At 48.4% G+C, this 16,837-nt stretch overlaps 1 protein-coding gene across 1 annotated transcript; it reads right to left on the bottom strand.

Annotated features, from left to right (window-relative positions):
• Positions 1-962: 962 nt before the first annotated feature.
• PLA2G10 (phospholipase A2 group X) lies at positions 963-14,132 on the bottom strand (the record flags this gene model as incomplete). Its single annotated transcript, XM_082645763.1, has 4 exons — positions 13,999-14,132; positions 10,543-10,693; positions 8,680-8,786; positions 963-1,105 (listed from the first exon to the last, which is right to left on the bottom strand). Exons 1-4 carry the CDS (start codon positions 14,075-14,077, stop codon positions 963-965), a joined length of 480 nt encoding a protein of 159 aa, XP_082501889.1. The 5' UTR covers positions 14,078-14,132.
• Between the last annotated feature and the right edge of the window lie 2,705 nt (positions 14,133-16,837).

The following is a 16,837-nucleotide window of genomic DNA, read 5'->3' as shown; positions in this document are numbered from 1 at the left end:
GGAGTCTACTTAAAATATTCAGACCCTTTAATGCAAGAATTCCATTTCTGCAAATCTCAGTTAAGGAATAATAAAAAGGTGGGAGGGGGCAAAGATTTATTCACAAGCATCCTCATCACATCAGTAATAAAAATAGGAAATATCACCAATGTCCAAAAGGTAGCAGTCTATAAAATAGTATCTAATACAGCTGGAAATGTATCTAATACATTTGGAAATGAAGTTTCCAAAGGTTTTTTTTAAAGACATGGAGAAATGGAAAAAATCATACAGTATGAAATCATACAGTATAGAGTCTCAATTACATTTTTAACACATTATAGACAAGACCAATGGGCAGCACACTAAGATACTAAAAGTGGTTATTGTGGACTGTGAACTGGAGTGGGGTGTTTTCTCCTTTCTATATTTCTCAATTTTCCTTTTTTTTTTTTTTTTAAGCAATGCATAGGTACTACTTTCGTAATCAGGAAATAAATTTTAACTGTTAAAGGTGGAGTGGGATAGGGCAGAAGACTCAAGCTGACAACTACTAGACTTGAACTTCACGAGGTTGGGCCGCCATGTGGCCATTTTGTTTATTGCTTCAGCCCAGAATCGAAAGCAAGGCCAAGAGCATGGTAGGTGTTTGCTCACTTTTGACTACCTGCCATCGGGAGCAGGTTAGAAGGCAAGCCTCAGCTCTTTTCATAAAGGTTGAACCTCAAATGGTACCAAACCTAATACAGTCATAAATACAGTTGTGGTTTTATAAAATAGGCATGGGACTTTTGACATTAATCAAGCTGGAAACCAAACTGGCTCCAGCCCCAAGTTCCGGGACAGGAGTGAAAGTAAACACGAGGGTTTCAGCTTTAACAACTGGCCCCAGCTTCCTCCTGCAAAGAACTGAATAAGGCTGTTGATCCGCAAAAAGAAGTTTTTATTTCCTTGTGCAAAAAAGACATTTCAAGTCAGGCTAGTCAGTCACACTTGGGTGAGTCCTTCCCACACAAGAAGCGGGGGTAAAGGAGGTACTTTAAGTTGTACTCAGTTTTGGCTAAACAGTAAGCAATCTCCAGGTCACACTTGCACATGAGTTCTTGGCATTTGTCCTCCACTGGTCCTGGAAGAAGTGGGAAAACTGAGGTTAGAGCAGGGACTTGCAGAGACTTGAAGATAAATGCAAGGGAAGCCAGTAAAGCTGGGGACAAGGAAGGGCATAAATTGCATCTGGGTGACACTTTGACACTTCACCACGTTATCTCTCTCTCTCTCTCTCTCTCTCTCTCTCTCTCTCTCTCTCTCTTCATAACTCCCGAGGGAGGTGATGTTCAGCCATTCTACAGAAAAGGAAATTGAGGTTGCCAGGGGAGTGTTATCAGAGAGGAAGTCCAAAGTCCATATGCCCTTTTAGCTTCTCTTCTGCATCAGTATTACACTAGTGCATTTAAGAATCCATTTAGATAAGCAGTAGGTGCCTGGGAACCATCCAGGCTTTTTTTTTTTTTTTTTTTTTTTTTGGAATGCCTTCTCTGCTAGTTCCTAGCTGTGTGGTCTTACCTAAACTTTCTGAGCCAAGTCTTCATGTAGATGGGGGCACCATCCGCTTTGCAGGTTTATGGGAAGCATGGGTGAGAAAGCCTATGTAAAGTGCCCGGGAGGGGCTTGGCCCTACGTGTGTACTCCATCAATGTTGGTTCTACCTGCATTTCTCTGCCTTTTCTCTCCAGGTCTCTTTCAGATGCTCCTTCAAGAAAACAGTTTGCTGTTTGCTTATATTCAGCCAATATAATACTCAATGGTGAAAAGCTAAAAACTTCCCTCTGAAATCTGGAACATGACAAGGATGCCCACTCTTGCCACTTCTATTCAACATAGTATTGGAAGTCCTAACCACAGCAATCAGACAAGAAAAAGAAATAAAAGGTATCCAAATTGGAAAAGAAGAGGTAAAATGTCATTATATGCACATGACATGATACTGTATAAGAAAATAGTTTGTTTTAGGTAACAATCATATATTCCATCTCTTCCTTCCATCCTGGGCCTACCTTATAGAGATGCAAAGGTTGCCACCCAAAGATAAATCTCCTTCTGCCTCGGGAATTCCACTGCTAGAGAGTCATTCGTTTAGGTTGGAAAGATTTTGTGATCTTCAAGTTGTATCTTATTAAGCTATGGATATGTCATCTGCCTTTGACTGTGGGTTTTTAATTATCCACAAAATGGGGGGGAAAAAAACACCCACTATTAAATCTTTCCAAATTTCTTCCAGAGGCACAGTGAAGCATGAACTTTGGAGGTAGCCAGCTCGGCCATGGATATAGTTCTTTGGGCACATCACTTCATCCTTCCCAGGCTGTTTCCACAGGGGCCACATGAGGATACTAAAAGTACCTACTTCTAAGGGCTGTTGGGAGAATGAAAAGAGACCAAGTCAGTAAAATGCAGGGCATATAGCAGGTGCTTATGAGCTGCAGCTGACCTCCTTAAGCTGTCAGCTAATCTTTAAAGATCCCCTCTTAAAATGCACAAGTTCCATGGAGATCCTAGCAAGGTGAAGCATGAGACTCAGAAAATTCATCAGCTTCTCTCAGGGCAACACTCGGAGAGCTTGGCAGCACCAGGAAGGGATGGAACGATGAGTGGGGGAGGGGTGGGGGATGTCAAGCAGGAGGCAGGGGGCCTGGGACCCTCTGTAATGAGCTGAGTTGATTAAAGGTGTTTATCTGCATGACTGCACACAGGGTTTCCCAAACTCAGACCCGTGGCAGCTTCAGGATGCTAGCTTTAAATCCCCTTTATTTCTAATAGTAAGTCAATTATTAAATAAATTATGATTTAATTATATTAAATGGTATTAAATTGCATTAAATAAATTCTATCACTGACATAAATGGAAAACCAAAATCTTATACCACAAATATAAGAAACTGACTAAAAAACAAAGAAAGCAAAAACAACAACAAAAACCAATGAAAATAAAGTCCTAATATCAAAGTCTAGTTAAATGCTGTTGCCCACCTGAAAGCTGTGAGCCCCCAAATTGGAGTGTTTTAGTTTAAAAAAAAAGCAAGTGTAAGAGAGGTTTACCCTCTCTAGCAGTCAGACTATCGTGCAATTGATACTTCCTCCTTGCCTAATTGGAAAAATTAACAAAGGACTGAGAGGGAAAATCTTTCTCCCTTAAATTCATTTATTAAGCTTCCCAGGGACTTACTTCCCTGGTGGTCCAGTGAGTAAGACACTACGCTCCCAATGCACGGGGCCCAGGTTTGATCCCTGGTCAGGGAACTAAGATCGCAAGCCACGTGGCACGGTGTGGCGCGGCCCAGAAAAGAAAAACTGCCTTGGTTATAATTCAGTAAATGGATAACAACAGAAAAAGTCAGGATGATGGGAGCTGGCGTTAACTGTGCAGTTATGCGGAGCCAGGTACTGGGCAAAGGGCTGGCTCTATGGTCCCCATCTCACCCAGTCCTCTCAGGGCAGTGCCATTGGCACCCCAACCTTAGACAAAGGAAAAATCCAGGAAGGGGTGTGGGGACTGGGCCCCAACTCAGCTCTGCCCGACCCCAGGCCTCCTGGCTTGTCTGCAGGAAGGGAGTAGGGTGTCAACTCGGGGCACTCGCCCACCCTTACAAATTCAAGTTTGTAACAGAGGATTGTTTAATAGTTTTTATTTTTATTTTATATTGGAGTATAGCTGATTTAGTTAGTTTAGTTAGTTGATTTTGTTAGTTTCAGGTGTACAGCAAGTGACTCAGTTATACATATATCTATTCTTTTAATAGAGTTTTAATGACATGGAAAAGAGCTTATACTTAAGAGGAAAATAATGGGTACAAAACACACTGCTATGTTTTTTATGTATTATGCACTCAAAAAAGACAAAACACCACCACCACCACCAGAAGGTTAATCAAATGGATGTCTGGGTAGTGTCAGTGGGAGTTTTATTTCCCACCAAACTTTTACATTTTGTAATTTGAAACTCTTCTACTTTGAGCCATACGGTGCTTTCATCGTGGAAAAAGCGATCTCAATTAACCAAATTTGAAGGGCAGCTATTTCAAAGTTTAGTTTACGGTATTTGTTAGACTTAAAATATCTATACCACTCAGTGCCGAAAGGAGGTGGCTTGTGGGGACTTTGGTGGCCTTCCTCCTCCCTAATCTCTACCAGGTCTCCCTTTAGCCCCTCCCCAGCCTCTACAATAAACACCATTTACATTTTTTAAATGCTCTTGCCAGTCAATACCCCTCCAGGACAAGTTCTCTAACCCCCTTTCAGGCTGCTCTCCAGTCCTTTCTACATATAAATTCTAAGGGCACCTCAGATACACCATTTGACCCAACAGTTCTAGGACTCCATGCTACAAAACCCTCTCACAAGTGCACAAAGACTTAGGAACAGCCATGGTCTCTGCAAAATAAAGTACATTCGTGTCACTGGCCGTTCTCAGTTGGGGCCCGCGGGGGGCATTTGGCAGTGGGCGGAGACATCTTTGGTTTTCACGTGGGGGATTGGGGGTGCTACTGGCATCTGGTTGGTAGAGGCCAGGGACGCCGTTAAACTCTACAATGCCCGGGATGGCCCCCTCACTGGAGAATTGTCCAGCCCCAAATGTCCAAAGTGTCAAGATGGAGACACTCCGCCATAGGTGATTGTCTGGCTTTAAAAGAATGAGGCTGACCTAGATGTTCCAAGATGTCCAAGACACTATATTAAGTGAAAAAAATAATAAAATATACGTAGTGTGATCTGATTTTTGTTATTGTTTGTTTATTTACATGCACAAATCTGGAGGAAAAGATGCCAAACTTAACAGAAGCTAGTTAACTCTGGTGGATGGAGTGTAACTTTCTACATTAGTGTTTCTGGAATGTTTTAATTTTTCACAACAAAGGTGGATTAGGTTTGAATCAGAAAAAGCATGTGGATGAATGGATGGACAGATAGATGGACGGATGGACAGACAGATAGATAAAAATAAGATGTAAAAATTGGTAAATGAACCAGCTGGTGCAGGAGCCAGCCATTCTGCCTGTAAAATTTCCATGGGCCGCTGCACAACAGAGACACGCACACCCTCGGAGCAATGTGACCTGGTGGGGTAGGGACTTCGGAGGAAAGAGCCATTGAAGCCCCAGGGTTGCAACCGGAGGACAGCTGTCTAAGGACAGGGTGACTCGCATGAACACTCCAGCCAGTTCCCCTTCCCTCCCCCATCCGTGAGCAAGTCCCCCAGCTCCACCTTCCAGCCAAACATGTCCAGAAGCCCCCCTTCCACCATCTCCACTGCCACCACCTGCCCGAGCCACCTCTCACCCAGATCCCTGGGACAGCTTCATACAGGTGACTGGCTTCCACCCTTGCTCCCTCCAGCATATGTTCCATGCAGCAGCCAAAAATGCAGTATGGTTAAAATGAGGATCGGATCATGTCCCTCCTCTGCTCAAAACCCTCCCTGGCTCTCCATCTCCCTCAAAGGAAAGCCTCCAACGGCCTGGGGGATCTGGCCCTCACCATTCTATTATCACCTACTACCCTCTCCCTGGGTGACTCTGCTCCAGCCTCACCCTCCTCAAACCACCCAGACATTCATCCCTACCTCAGGGCCTTTGCACTGGCTGTTCCCACCACCTCTTCCCATGGCTCCTTCATTCCGCAAGTCTCTGCTTCAATGGCATCTTGTCAGTGAGACCTTCTCTGACCCCTGAGCATTCTGGGGTGAGGATACATTTTTACTGAGGCAAAATTTCCATAACAAATTTACCACTTTAAAGTGACAAGTCAGTGGTATTTAGTACATTCACAATGTTCTGCCACCATCCCCTCTATCTAGTTCCAAAACATTTTTATCAGCCCAAAAGAAACCCCATATTTATTAAGTCACTCCCCAGTTCCACTCTCCGGAGTCCCTGGTAACCACAAATATACCTTCTGTCTGTGGATTTGCCTAGTCTGGACATTTCATATACATGGAATCATACAATGGGTGACCTTTTGTGTCTGGCTTTTTTTTACTGAGCTTCATGTTTTCAAGGCTCATCTATGTTGTAGTTTGTATAACACTTCACTACTTTCTCTTCCGACACAGCACTTGTAAATTAAAACAATTGGCACAGACGCTATTTACTGCTCTCCTCTTTTTAGACCACAGAGCCTTGCTTCTCTGTTTTGCCCAAAACCTAGCAGGGAGCCTGGCACAGAGTAGATTCTCAATAATATTTTTTGGGAGAATACAGAAAAGCCATACATTGTTTCTGATTCTTATACAAACCCAGCACCAGAGTTTTATTATTCCCATTTTACAGATGAGGAAAGTGAGGCTCAGAGGGATTTAGTAACTTATCCAAGGCCACAGAGCTGACCCAATGCCTATACCTCCTTTGTGCTCCCACCCTTTTCCCTGAGCAAGAAAGATCCTTTCAAAAGCAAGGCTGGGTCTCACTGCTCCATGGCCTCAGGAGCCCAACAGCTTCATGTTATTCAAGAATAATAAAAACTGAGGAGGAAACCTAGCTCCCAAGGGTTAAGTTTAAAATAAAGGCCTGCCAGTAAATATTATTATATGCTTAACATTTTAAAAATATATATTTAAGTCAGGCCCATAAATGGAAAATGGGCCGCACCTGTAATTAAGCAAACAACTATGTTCAGAATGTTTCCAAACAGAATAAGAATATTTTTAGCAAAAAAAAAAATGCATAATAGATATTTTGGTTCTCTTCGTTTGGTTCAGGGAGGGCAGTTCTGTAAACAGTCACAGACTCCACCAGCAGACACACCAAGAAATATTTTACAAACATCATTTTTACATGGTTAGGGGCAAGCAGAACATGCAGATTGAAGGAAGAAGAGAAAGGTCTTTAACACATTTCCCATTCAAGGCCCACTTCTCGTCTCCACCCACAGTGGAAGGGGGCAGTCTGGGGACAGGGAATATGCCCAGAAGTGGGCTTATCACCACCATGTTAAGCAAGTCACTTCTTTCCCTGGGCTTCATTTTCCCCAATTCTAAGTGAGAGGGTTGGATGAGATGATGTCTGGGGCATTTTCAGTCCTTGATGTTATGTCTCCATATTAATTCAGTTTTGCTCTGTGCCAACTCCTAATTCAGACTCAGAGGATACAGCTGAGAATCCATGCCTATCTAAGAACATCTTTCTACGTAACCCTTAGGATAGCCTCCTTCCCTCTAGAGGAGAACAAGTCTGCAGAAGCTGGGGTTTTAGTGGAGAATCACACCAGATCCTCAGTTCTCTCAGGTGGAGGTAGTGGGGGTCAGAGAGAGGTTCAGATGAGGATGAGGGATGGAGAAGAGGGTAGGGAAGAAAGTGACAACTTCCATCCAATTTGGTTATCACGTTATAAACCTTCTTCCATCTTTGCAACACCCATCTTCCAGGTAAGGAAACAGGCTCAGAGACATCACTGATCTAAGAGCCAAGTGATTTTCAACAAGAGTACCAAGACTGGGCTTCCCTGGTGGCACAGTGGTTAAGAATCCACCTGCCAATGCAGGGGACACAGGTTCAAGCCCTGGCCCAGGAAGATCCCACATACTGCGGAGCAACTAAGCACAGCAATGGAGTCCCAACGCAGCCATAAATAAATAAACAAACAAACGAACAAATAAATAAATTAAATGATATGGAGCAAGTTAACAATAGTTTTAAAAAAAAGAAGTGGCCTGTCATGTAAAATGTACAGTGATATCAGATTACGTTATAATTATCCTCATTAAATACACACTGCTTTTGGTTAAAGATAGATGATAGATAGATAGAGAGAGAGATAGATAAACAGATAGATAGATAATGAAGAATTTTTTTAAGGCCAGAATTAAATTTAGGAATAGAATGGTTTTTGAATAACGTTATAAGCCAGAAACCTACTCTCTTGGTTAAAAAGGACCAGCAATGACCCAGGGATGTTTCAGCTAACATAACACTGAACTGAGACTTTCTCCTAATTTCACAAAATTAGAAGGATTAAAAGAAAATTGAAAGAGAAATTACTTTCTCTTGGGGGGTTCAGGATTACACAGAACTGTCTTCTTGTCCTTCCCCAAATCCTGTGCTCAGTGAAATAGTGCCTGGTCATCTTCACCGGAGGTTCTGTGTTGGGTCATTTCTTCACCAGACATTAATGACATCTACTAGGCATGAAGCACAGTGACACTGTCACTTCATCCTTACAATAGGCTGGCTTGATTTCTGCCCCTGGTTTACTAATGAGGAAACTGAGGCCCTGAGAGATCAGGGCTTGGCAACGTCACAGAATCTGAATAATGGACTAAGCTGTTGGCCAGAGGCCAGGGTTTGCAAACTCAGACGTCCCCTGGGGCAGGCAGTGCTAACGAGCGAAGCAAAGGGGATACATCAGACCCAGGTGTACTCTTCATTTTGACAAATAAATGAACTCACCATTCCAATATTTCTTGAAGCATTCAGCCTTTTGACCTACCTTCTGTTTTCCTGGGTCTGATAGAAATATTCCTTTTCCATAACAAAATCAACAGCACAGGAGAAATGAACTATAGTAATTGACATTTGGCCTCAGTGTCAGGCAGACAATAGGGCATGGTGGAGACTGGGGCAGATGGGGAGAGATGGGCCCTGCCTATACTTGGAAGTCCCTCTATGCTCCAGCCAGTGGTTGCTACCGGGTCTGATGCTGGGAACTCACCACACAGGATTTGCTGATTGACACACTGCCAGGAATAGCGCTCCATCTTGGGACTGCAGCCAGCATCCTCGGCACGTTTGTAGCAGCAGTCGTGGGAATGACAGCACCTGTGGGTGGCAGACAGGCAGACCGGTGGGTGGGTGAAGGCAGGGATGCTCTCTTGGCCATCCTGTGCCAGGACTTCGGGTGAGTGAGGACCCACAGGGGGACAGCATCTTCTGGTCCAAGCTTTCTCCCTGAGAATCCCCATCCTGGGAAATAATTCCACCGACCCCAGTGTGTCCTGTGTTGCCTCCATCCCTCTGCCACCCTCGAGCCTGGCCCCTGCCTGCCTCACTCTCTGAGTCTCCGAGCTCCAGCCACAGTGGTCTCTTCTCTGTTCCTGGAGCGAGCCACACCCTCCCCACCTCCTGACTTTGCCCACACTCTGCCCCCTGCCTGGGAGAACTTCATGTCCCCTTTTCCTGTTCTAGGTCTAAGCCCGAGTACCCGCCCCCACCCCCAGGATGCCATCCAGATCCCACATCTCGCCAGGCTCTGACAGTCTCCTGACCACACCCTCTCCTAAGCCCAGGTTCCTTCCCTCCGGGCAGGTTTATGATGAGACCCTAATTAGGGAGAAGACTGATTAGCAGCTGTCCTCCCTGACCGAGACCTCTGTGAGGGCAGGGCCATTTCTGTCCTGCTCCCCACGGTGTCACCAGTGTCCAGCCTGCCACATAAGAGCACCTCGAAAGCAATAGTAATGATAATAATAACATACAAATTCCCTGAGAAACACCCACCAATGTCTGTAAACTTGTCGATCGTGCAATCATCCACTGCTCTTGCTTCCATCCAGCCAGCAGCCCTACCCTGCGCTGAGCCCTCAGTAGGGTCTGGCAGGGAGACGTCAGCCAGATTCCACTCTGCCCTCAAGGAGCTCCCAGTCTGGCGGGGAGAGGCAGACAAGCCACCAGATGCCACGTGTGTGGCGAGAAGTGCTGGGATGTGGGGTAAGGAGAGGGGTTTCTGGTAGCCAGAGAAGTGCCAGGCCCAGCTGGGCTGCATGGAAGGCTTCCTAGAGGAGGTGAGGCCTGGGCTGCACCTGCAAAGATGTGCAGGAACCAGACAACCAGAGTGTGGCAGGGAGGGCAGGGCCCACGGCAGGAGCCTCCAAGGCATGGATAAAGACCTGTCAGTGACAGCTACATCCTCCCAGCTTGGAAGACAGTCACATTCCAGGCCCCTGTCCCCCACCAGCACTAAGTGGAAATGGTGAGTGGCTGTGTCTCTTTAAGCCTCAGGGACCTCATCTGTAAAACAAGGATCACCATCATACCCGCCTCCACGGATGGCCGTGGCCCTGAGGGCAAATGAAAGGAAGTCGTGGCAAGATCCAAGCCCACAGCCTCACACAGAACAGGCCCTTCTCACACAGCAGCAGAGAGCAGTGATGGGGGTGTGAATCTAGCCAGGCTGTCGGGGTTCAAATCCCAGTCCCCACCCCTCACTGTCTATGTGGGCCCAGGCAAGCTGATCTCTCTGTGCCTCACTTTCCTCATCTCTGAAATGGGGTTTTGTGAGGACTCAAAGGGGTTCTCAGAACAGTTCTGATGCATAATAAGTCTGATCAATGATGTGCAATTTTTTTCAGCTAACATAATCAATCACTCCATGGCCAGACCGGGGTTGGGGGGCAGCTGGCACCACAGTTTGGCCTCACTGGCCGTGCTGCCCAGGAGGCCCTCTGCCTGCAAGTAGTACCGCGTGCTGAGATCTTCCTAGTCCAAACTCCAACCTCGTTTTTGGGTATTTCCTCATAGGTGATATTTCCTTACTGACCCCAGTGGGTGGGATCTTCTGGCCCCAGCATGCACTCACCAGTCAATGGCATCCCTGGGCTGGCCATGGCCACCCAGGCCACAGTAGCAGCCGTAGTTCATGTAGGCCATGGCGGTGCGGGTGCCAGCACAGTGTACAGTCCCTGCCAGTTCTATGAGCCCACGTCGGTGCACATGTGACCTCTGGGAAGCTGGGGTGGGTAGGGGGAGACAAATGTTAGAGGCTGCAGGTGGGGGCTGCCCTGGCCCTGGGGAAGGGCACCAGCCTGAAAAGGGCCTGGATGACTGTCTCAGTTTGAATCCTGCTTCTTATTCCTAGCTGTGTGACCTTGGACAGCTCAACCTTTCTGTGCCTTGGTTTCCTCATCTGTGAAACAGGGGAATAAGGGGATCTCACTCCCAGGAATGGAATGAGATCATGCATGTAAAGCACCCGGCACACAATGAGCTCTAACTATTGTTATCAGTATCTTCAAGGCAGCCATGAAGGAGAAAACAGGTCACAGAGCCACATCATCTGAAAAAACTCACACCTCTGGGCCTTTGCACAGGTTGTTCCCTCTTCCTGGAATGCCGTGATCCCCAATCCTTGGCCCTTATCAACTCCAGACAGAGTCAGATTGCAAGTCGTGCGTCAAATGTCTGTCCAGTTTCCTGTGCTGGGCACTGAACCTCAGAAGTGAGCTGAGCAGGGTCCCTGCCACCAAGGCGGGCTCCTCTGCGGGGGCTTCCCTCTCCCTGGGTCTCCACTGCCCCCACCACTGCCCTCCAGACTCTGGCTCAGGGCCCTTTGCATCTCTTATTTTCACTGCCCGGCACAGCTTCCTCCCACATGGGGAGGCCCTGCGGCCACATCCCAGCCATTTTTCTGGATCCCCCATGTGGCTGTGACACATAGCAGTACATAGTTGGTGTGACTGGAACCCCTGCATCTCACATGGAAGAAAGAGGAGGCCCAGGTGGGAAGGACAACCCTAAAGTCACACAGCCCACAAGAACCTGACCTGACTGGGGGCTTCTGACTCCCAATCCAGTGCTCCTTCCTCCTTGCCCAAGGAGGAAGGGAGCCCTGCCAGGGTGACAGAGCTTAGGGGCATCAAGGGGTCCACTGCCTGGGGTAAGGGGCCTCCAATCCTGCTGTGAGCTGGGCATCAGAGAATCCCAGAGCCACTCCTTCTTCTGGTGAGGGCCATGAGTCCACTCTGGCGTTTAGTCAAAAAACACAATCAGAGCCACAGTAAGGAGATGCTATCACTGGGACCTCGCCCTGCACCGGGCACTGTGCTCCGCAATTTATAGGTGACATCTGTTGTCAACTTCCTTGTCTCGCGGGTGGCTATTCTCCCATTTACAGATGGAGAGACTGAAGCTACAAGAAGCAAAAGGACCTATCCTAGGTCTCAGAGCTGGTGAGCTGCTGAGCAGAAACTCGTGCCCAGGCCGGCCTGAGTCCTGGGAGCCTGCTCTCTGCCCACTGCTCCAGGACTGAGGATCCAGAGGAGATTTTTGCATTGCCTTTAATCATCATGTCTGTTTCATGTCTTTTTATCTGGAACAAGAATTTATCGTGCTGACTTTTTTGAAGAGTGCAAACCAAAATTCAATTCAATTTTTTTTTTTTTTTGGCTGTGCCGCGTGGCTTGCAGGATCTTAGTTCCCCGATCAGGGATAAAAGTGGTGCCCCCAGTAATGGAAACTCTTGAGTCCTAACCACTGGACCACCAGAGAATTCCCTCAATTTTGTTTTTTTCTCAGTGGGAAAAGCAGCATATTCGTGTAGGGGACTGGAGATAAGTTAAATAGAAACAAAATGTAAAAACAAGTTTAGAGTTAAAAGCTTTGCCTTCCTCTCTGGATGACCCGTCCTCCTCTCACCTCTGCTTGAAACCTCCCCAGGCTCCCGTCCCCCTCCAGGTAAAGCTCAGGGTCCTCACTGATCAGAGGCCCTGCAGGAGCTGACCCTCCCCCCGCTCCAGCACCCTCTCTCCATGTGCCCCACATGGACCCCACTCATCATGTCCTGTTCCTCCAGTTAAACTGCCTGTCACATACGCCCCGCGCTGCAAGTGCCCTCACCCCATCCTCACCCAGCTCACCCATCACCTCCTTCTAGAATCTGCTTCACCTCCATGTGACCACAGGGGCCCTTGTCACGCTGTGCCACTGTCTGCTCATGGGCATGACCCTTCAGCCTGGACAGATCTCTGCCGCAGGCAGCTCCGGATCCCCTGGCGTGCAGTGGGCTTTCAGAAAAGCTTCCTTGACCCCTGGATCCACCAAGCCCCATGGAACACTCCCAGTCTAAGCACATCTGGGGACTTCCCTGGCGGTCCAGTGGTTAAGACTCTGTGCTGCCACTGCAGGGGCGTGGGTTCCATCCCTGGTCGGGGAACTAAGATCCTGTGTGCCACGTGGCACAGCCAAAAATAAATAAAATAAAATAAAAACTTGAAAAAGAAATAAGCACACCTGACAGGACCCCAGTTCCAAACCCACACCCCAAAGCTGTCCCCAGAGGTCCCCCCACCCTGATCTGACCCGCACTCTGGCATCTCAGGGTCCTGGACTCAGCCCTAGGGAGAACCCAGGCATGGGTGGACACCCAGCACTGGATTTGTAACCAAGGCAAACACTCCCTCCGTGCCAGCTTAGGTGGGGCAGGTCATTCTGGGGGCTGTTTGCTGTGTCTGCCCACGACAGCGTCTGCTGGGAGTGCCAAGGCTGTCCAGGCTTCCTGTGGGCCTGAGGGTGTGTGTGTGCTTCTCTCTGTATGTGTGTCCATATGGGGCTGTCTCGGTCCTGAGTGTGGGTGTGTGGGTGTGTGCGTTTCCCTCGCGGTGTCTTTGCCTGTGTCTGTGTGTGAGCCTGTCCGTGAGCCCAGCACCTGAGTGCCCAGATGAGGCTGGGGGCGTTCTGTGCCTGTGTGTCTCTGAGCTTGTGGCGTCCGCACATGTCCCTGTGGGTAATATGCCAAGGGGACCTACCCAAGGGTGACGTCCAGGGGTGGTTGAGAAGGCGACATTGCGTTCTTCCCCGGACCAGGTAGGGCTGGGCCCCTTCTTCCCCTGCTCGTTTCAGCCTCTTGTGTCCCCCTGGTGGTCCTACTGCAGACCCCAGGGACAGGTGGAGTGAAGGCTAAGTTCACAGGGCACCAGGCCAGGTGGATGAGGAGGTCTGGTCACTGGAGAGGGTGCCAGTGAGTGGAGAGGGTTTGGGGGGAGGACACTGAGGCCCTGGGGGAGGACTGGGCTAGTTCTGGGTCCCTGGAAGCAGTGAATGAGGGGCTCTAGGGGAGGACGGGGTGGGGGTGGGGGGACAGGGCTCCCAGGAAGCTGGGAAGCAACGTGTGGGTGGACCACAGAAAGGAGGGCTGGGGGCTGTAGGGCTCCTGGGTCCCCTGGGAGGGCTGGGGAGGCAGGGCTCCTGGCACCCTGGGGAGGACTGGAGGAGCCCCAGGAACTCCTGGGTCCTTGGAGGGGGCCCATCCCTCACTCACCTGAGCTGAGCCCGAGTCCGGGTCCCAGTAGCAGCAGCAGCGATAGCCCTACTGGCGGGCACAAAGGCAGTGGACCCATCGGAGGGTGGCAGGAGTGGGGCGGTCTGGCGGGCCAGTGTAGTCACCGAGCCCGGCCTAACCCCCTCCCCGAGGCCCCGCGCGGCCCCGCCCCCGGTCTCTCGCGCGGCCCCGGGCAGAGTCGCCAGGGGCGGCACGTGGGGCGGTGCTGGGAGGCCGTCGGGACCTCTGCATCTTGATCACCGAAAGGGGGCCGCGCCCGCGGGGCGAATTCGGCCCCGGATGTCTCGGATTGGGGATTGCGGAGAATTACGGAGGAAAGGAGTTTAGCACAGGTCGGGTCTCGGAGCAAATGCGAGGTACTCTGTTGGTATTATCATTACCTGCGGGCAGCTCCCAGAGCTCAAGTGGGCGTCAGACGGGAGGAGACTTGGGGGAGGGGGAGGGACTGGAACGCTCTTTAAAACTTTAAATGTGGGAAGCCTGGCGTCCCTGATTCCCCTGAAACCAGCTCTCCCGAGGCGGGCAAAGACTTGCTCAACGTCACAGAGTGAGCTCTGGTAAAAGACAGAGCACCAGTGCTGGGAAAGGGGAGTGAAGCTGCAGCTGTGTCTCTGAGCAAGCCCCCCACTCCACTCCCTCCCCTTCTCAGGCTCTTCATCTGGTCGAGGGCAACAAGGCCTCTGAGGGACCTTGTGAGGCCAGGAAGAGGTATACACAGTAGGTGCTCAGTATCAAAAAGAGATGACAGTCGTGGCACACATCTGTCCCCCTTTGTCCCTGGTGCTAGCCCTACCCAATTAGTCATAACTACTTCTGAGAGTGGAACCCTAGACCCCTCCCCATCCCCACTGCCAAGCCCTCCTAAAGATACTGGCACCTAAGGTGATGTCACATCTCACCTGCTACAGTGTGCTAAGGGCATCAGGTGCATGATCTTATCACGACCTCAGACCCCTGGTGTCCCCATTTTCACAGGAAGAAACTGAGGCTCAGAGAAGCTAAGAACCAAGAAGCAGGGGAAGCCAGACTCAAATTCATTTCTACATGGTGCCAAACCCCTGTCTGCCTCCTATGAAAACCTGCGGCATCAGGGCATCCGTGTGCCACACTCTTTGGTTACTCTCTCCCCATGGGAGTGAGCTCCTCAAGGCAAGACCTAGGTCTCTCCTCTTGAACGCCCAGCACCGGCTTGCCTGGCACAAAACAGGTATCCAATTAAGGCTTGTCCAAACAGCTTATGGGTTTCAGACTCTCCAAAACATGGGGTAAAAACCATTTTCTTTCTTCTGAAGGTCTCCATGGGCAACAGGGGATAAAATATCCCATATAAATCTAGGGAGAAAGACTTTTTTTTATGAATCAGAAAAGCAATTTAGTGTCAATAATGTATTAATCCAGGGACTTCCCTGGTGGCACAGTGGTTAAGAATCCTCCTGCCAATGCAGCGGACACGGGTTCGATCCCTGGTCTGGGAAGATCCCACATGCCGCGGAGCAACTAAGCCTGTGCGCCACAACTACTGAGCCTGTGCTCTAGAGCCCACGAGCCACAACTACTGAGCCTGCGCGCCACAACTACTGAAGCCTGCACGCCTAGAGCCCATGCTCCGCAACAAGAGAAGCCACCGCAATGAGAAGCCCGCATACCACAACGAAGAGTAGACCCCACTCGCCACAACTAGAGAAAGCCCGTGCGCAGCAACGAAGACCCAAAACAGCCAAAAATAAATAAATTTTTAAAAAATGTATTAATCCGGTTGATGAAGAGTCCATACCTTGCACTGCCCTCCTTCAAGTGCTAAGATGCTGCTGTGTCTGTCTCACCTCTGCAAGGCTTTGTGCCTGAGATCCTCTTCTGGTTTAGGGAGAAAGACTTTTGCTTTCAGAGAGTGCCCAATCACTATGCATGGAGGAAAACTCATTTATACTGATGGGTCCATTATAATTAAGAAGTCAGGAAATCTGTTCTCAATATTGGAACTTTTGTACCCCAAACTACTGCTTTAACTGGTTATCCTCAATCATCTGCAAAGCTCATTTATGCAGAATAATTTGTTCCTAAATATGTTAAATAATTGGAGCATTGAGACCATCACCAAATATACTAATGACATACTCTCTCCTTAATTAACATATTTAAAATAACCTAAATTATAAGTCTGGTCCAGAGGTACCTCCATTGAATGTGCTGAGAGATCAGGGGGAATGACACAATGTGAATGAAGCCAAATCATCTCACTTGCTAACGGTGAGTTAAGCATATCAGTTAACTGTGTCCTACTGTTGGTCTCAGTCTAACTACATCTTCAGTTTTCATCCTTCAGTTGGTCTGTGACAAAAGGCTGCTACAATGTTTGGTGAGTAAAATGATTTCTTCTAGTTGACTGAAGTGGGTGCTCTTCTATGATTAGAAGATAAAATAACTCGATACATACAGTGGAGCATGTGAATCTATGCACATGCTCCAGCTTTTGAGACCACAAATAATAGAGCAGTGAATCCTGATACAGACCAGCACACCCTTTAACCCAGCAACCCATTTCTAGAAATAGCTCTAAGAAAATAAACTCCCCAAACAAGATTTATACACAAAGTTGATCCTTAACAGAGAGCAAAAACCTAGAAACAACCTAAATATACAACAATTAAAAGGTAGTTAAATTATGAGATTTTCATATGGTAGAATATGCATTCATTCTAACATAGAGTGTTTTTGAAGAATGTTTAATGGTCATTTTAAAATACTTTAAAAAGTAGATGAGAATGGACTTGAGGATATGGGGAGGGGGAAGGGTAAGCTGTGACAAAGCGAAAGAGAG

The sequence above is a fragment of the Mesoplodon mirus genome (genome assembly GCF_964341445.2).
Source record: "Mesoplodon mirus genome assembly, chromosome: 15".
Classification (NCBI taxonomy): Eukaryota; Metazoa; Chordata; class Mammalia; order Artiodactyla; family Ziphiidae; genus Mesoplodon; species Mesoplodon mirus.
The sequence above is the reverse complement of the archived record's forward strand: the minus strand, read 5'-3'. Positions and strand labels throughout refer to the sequence as shown.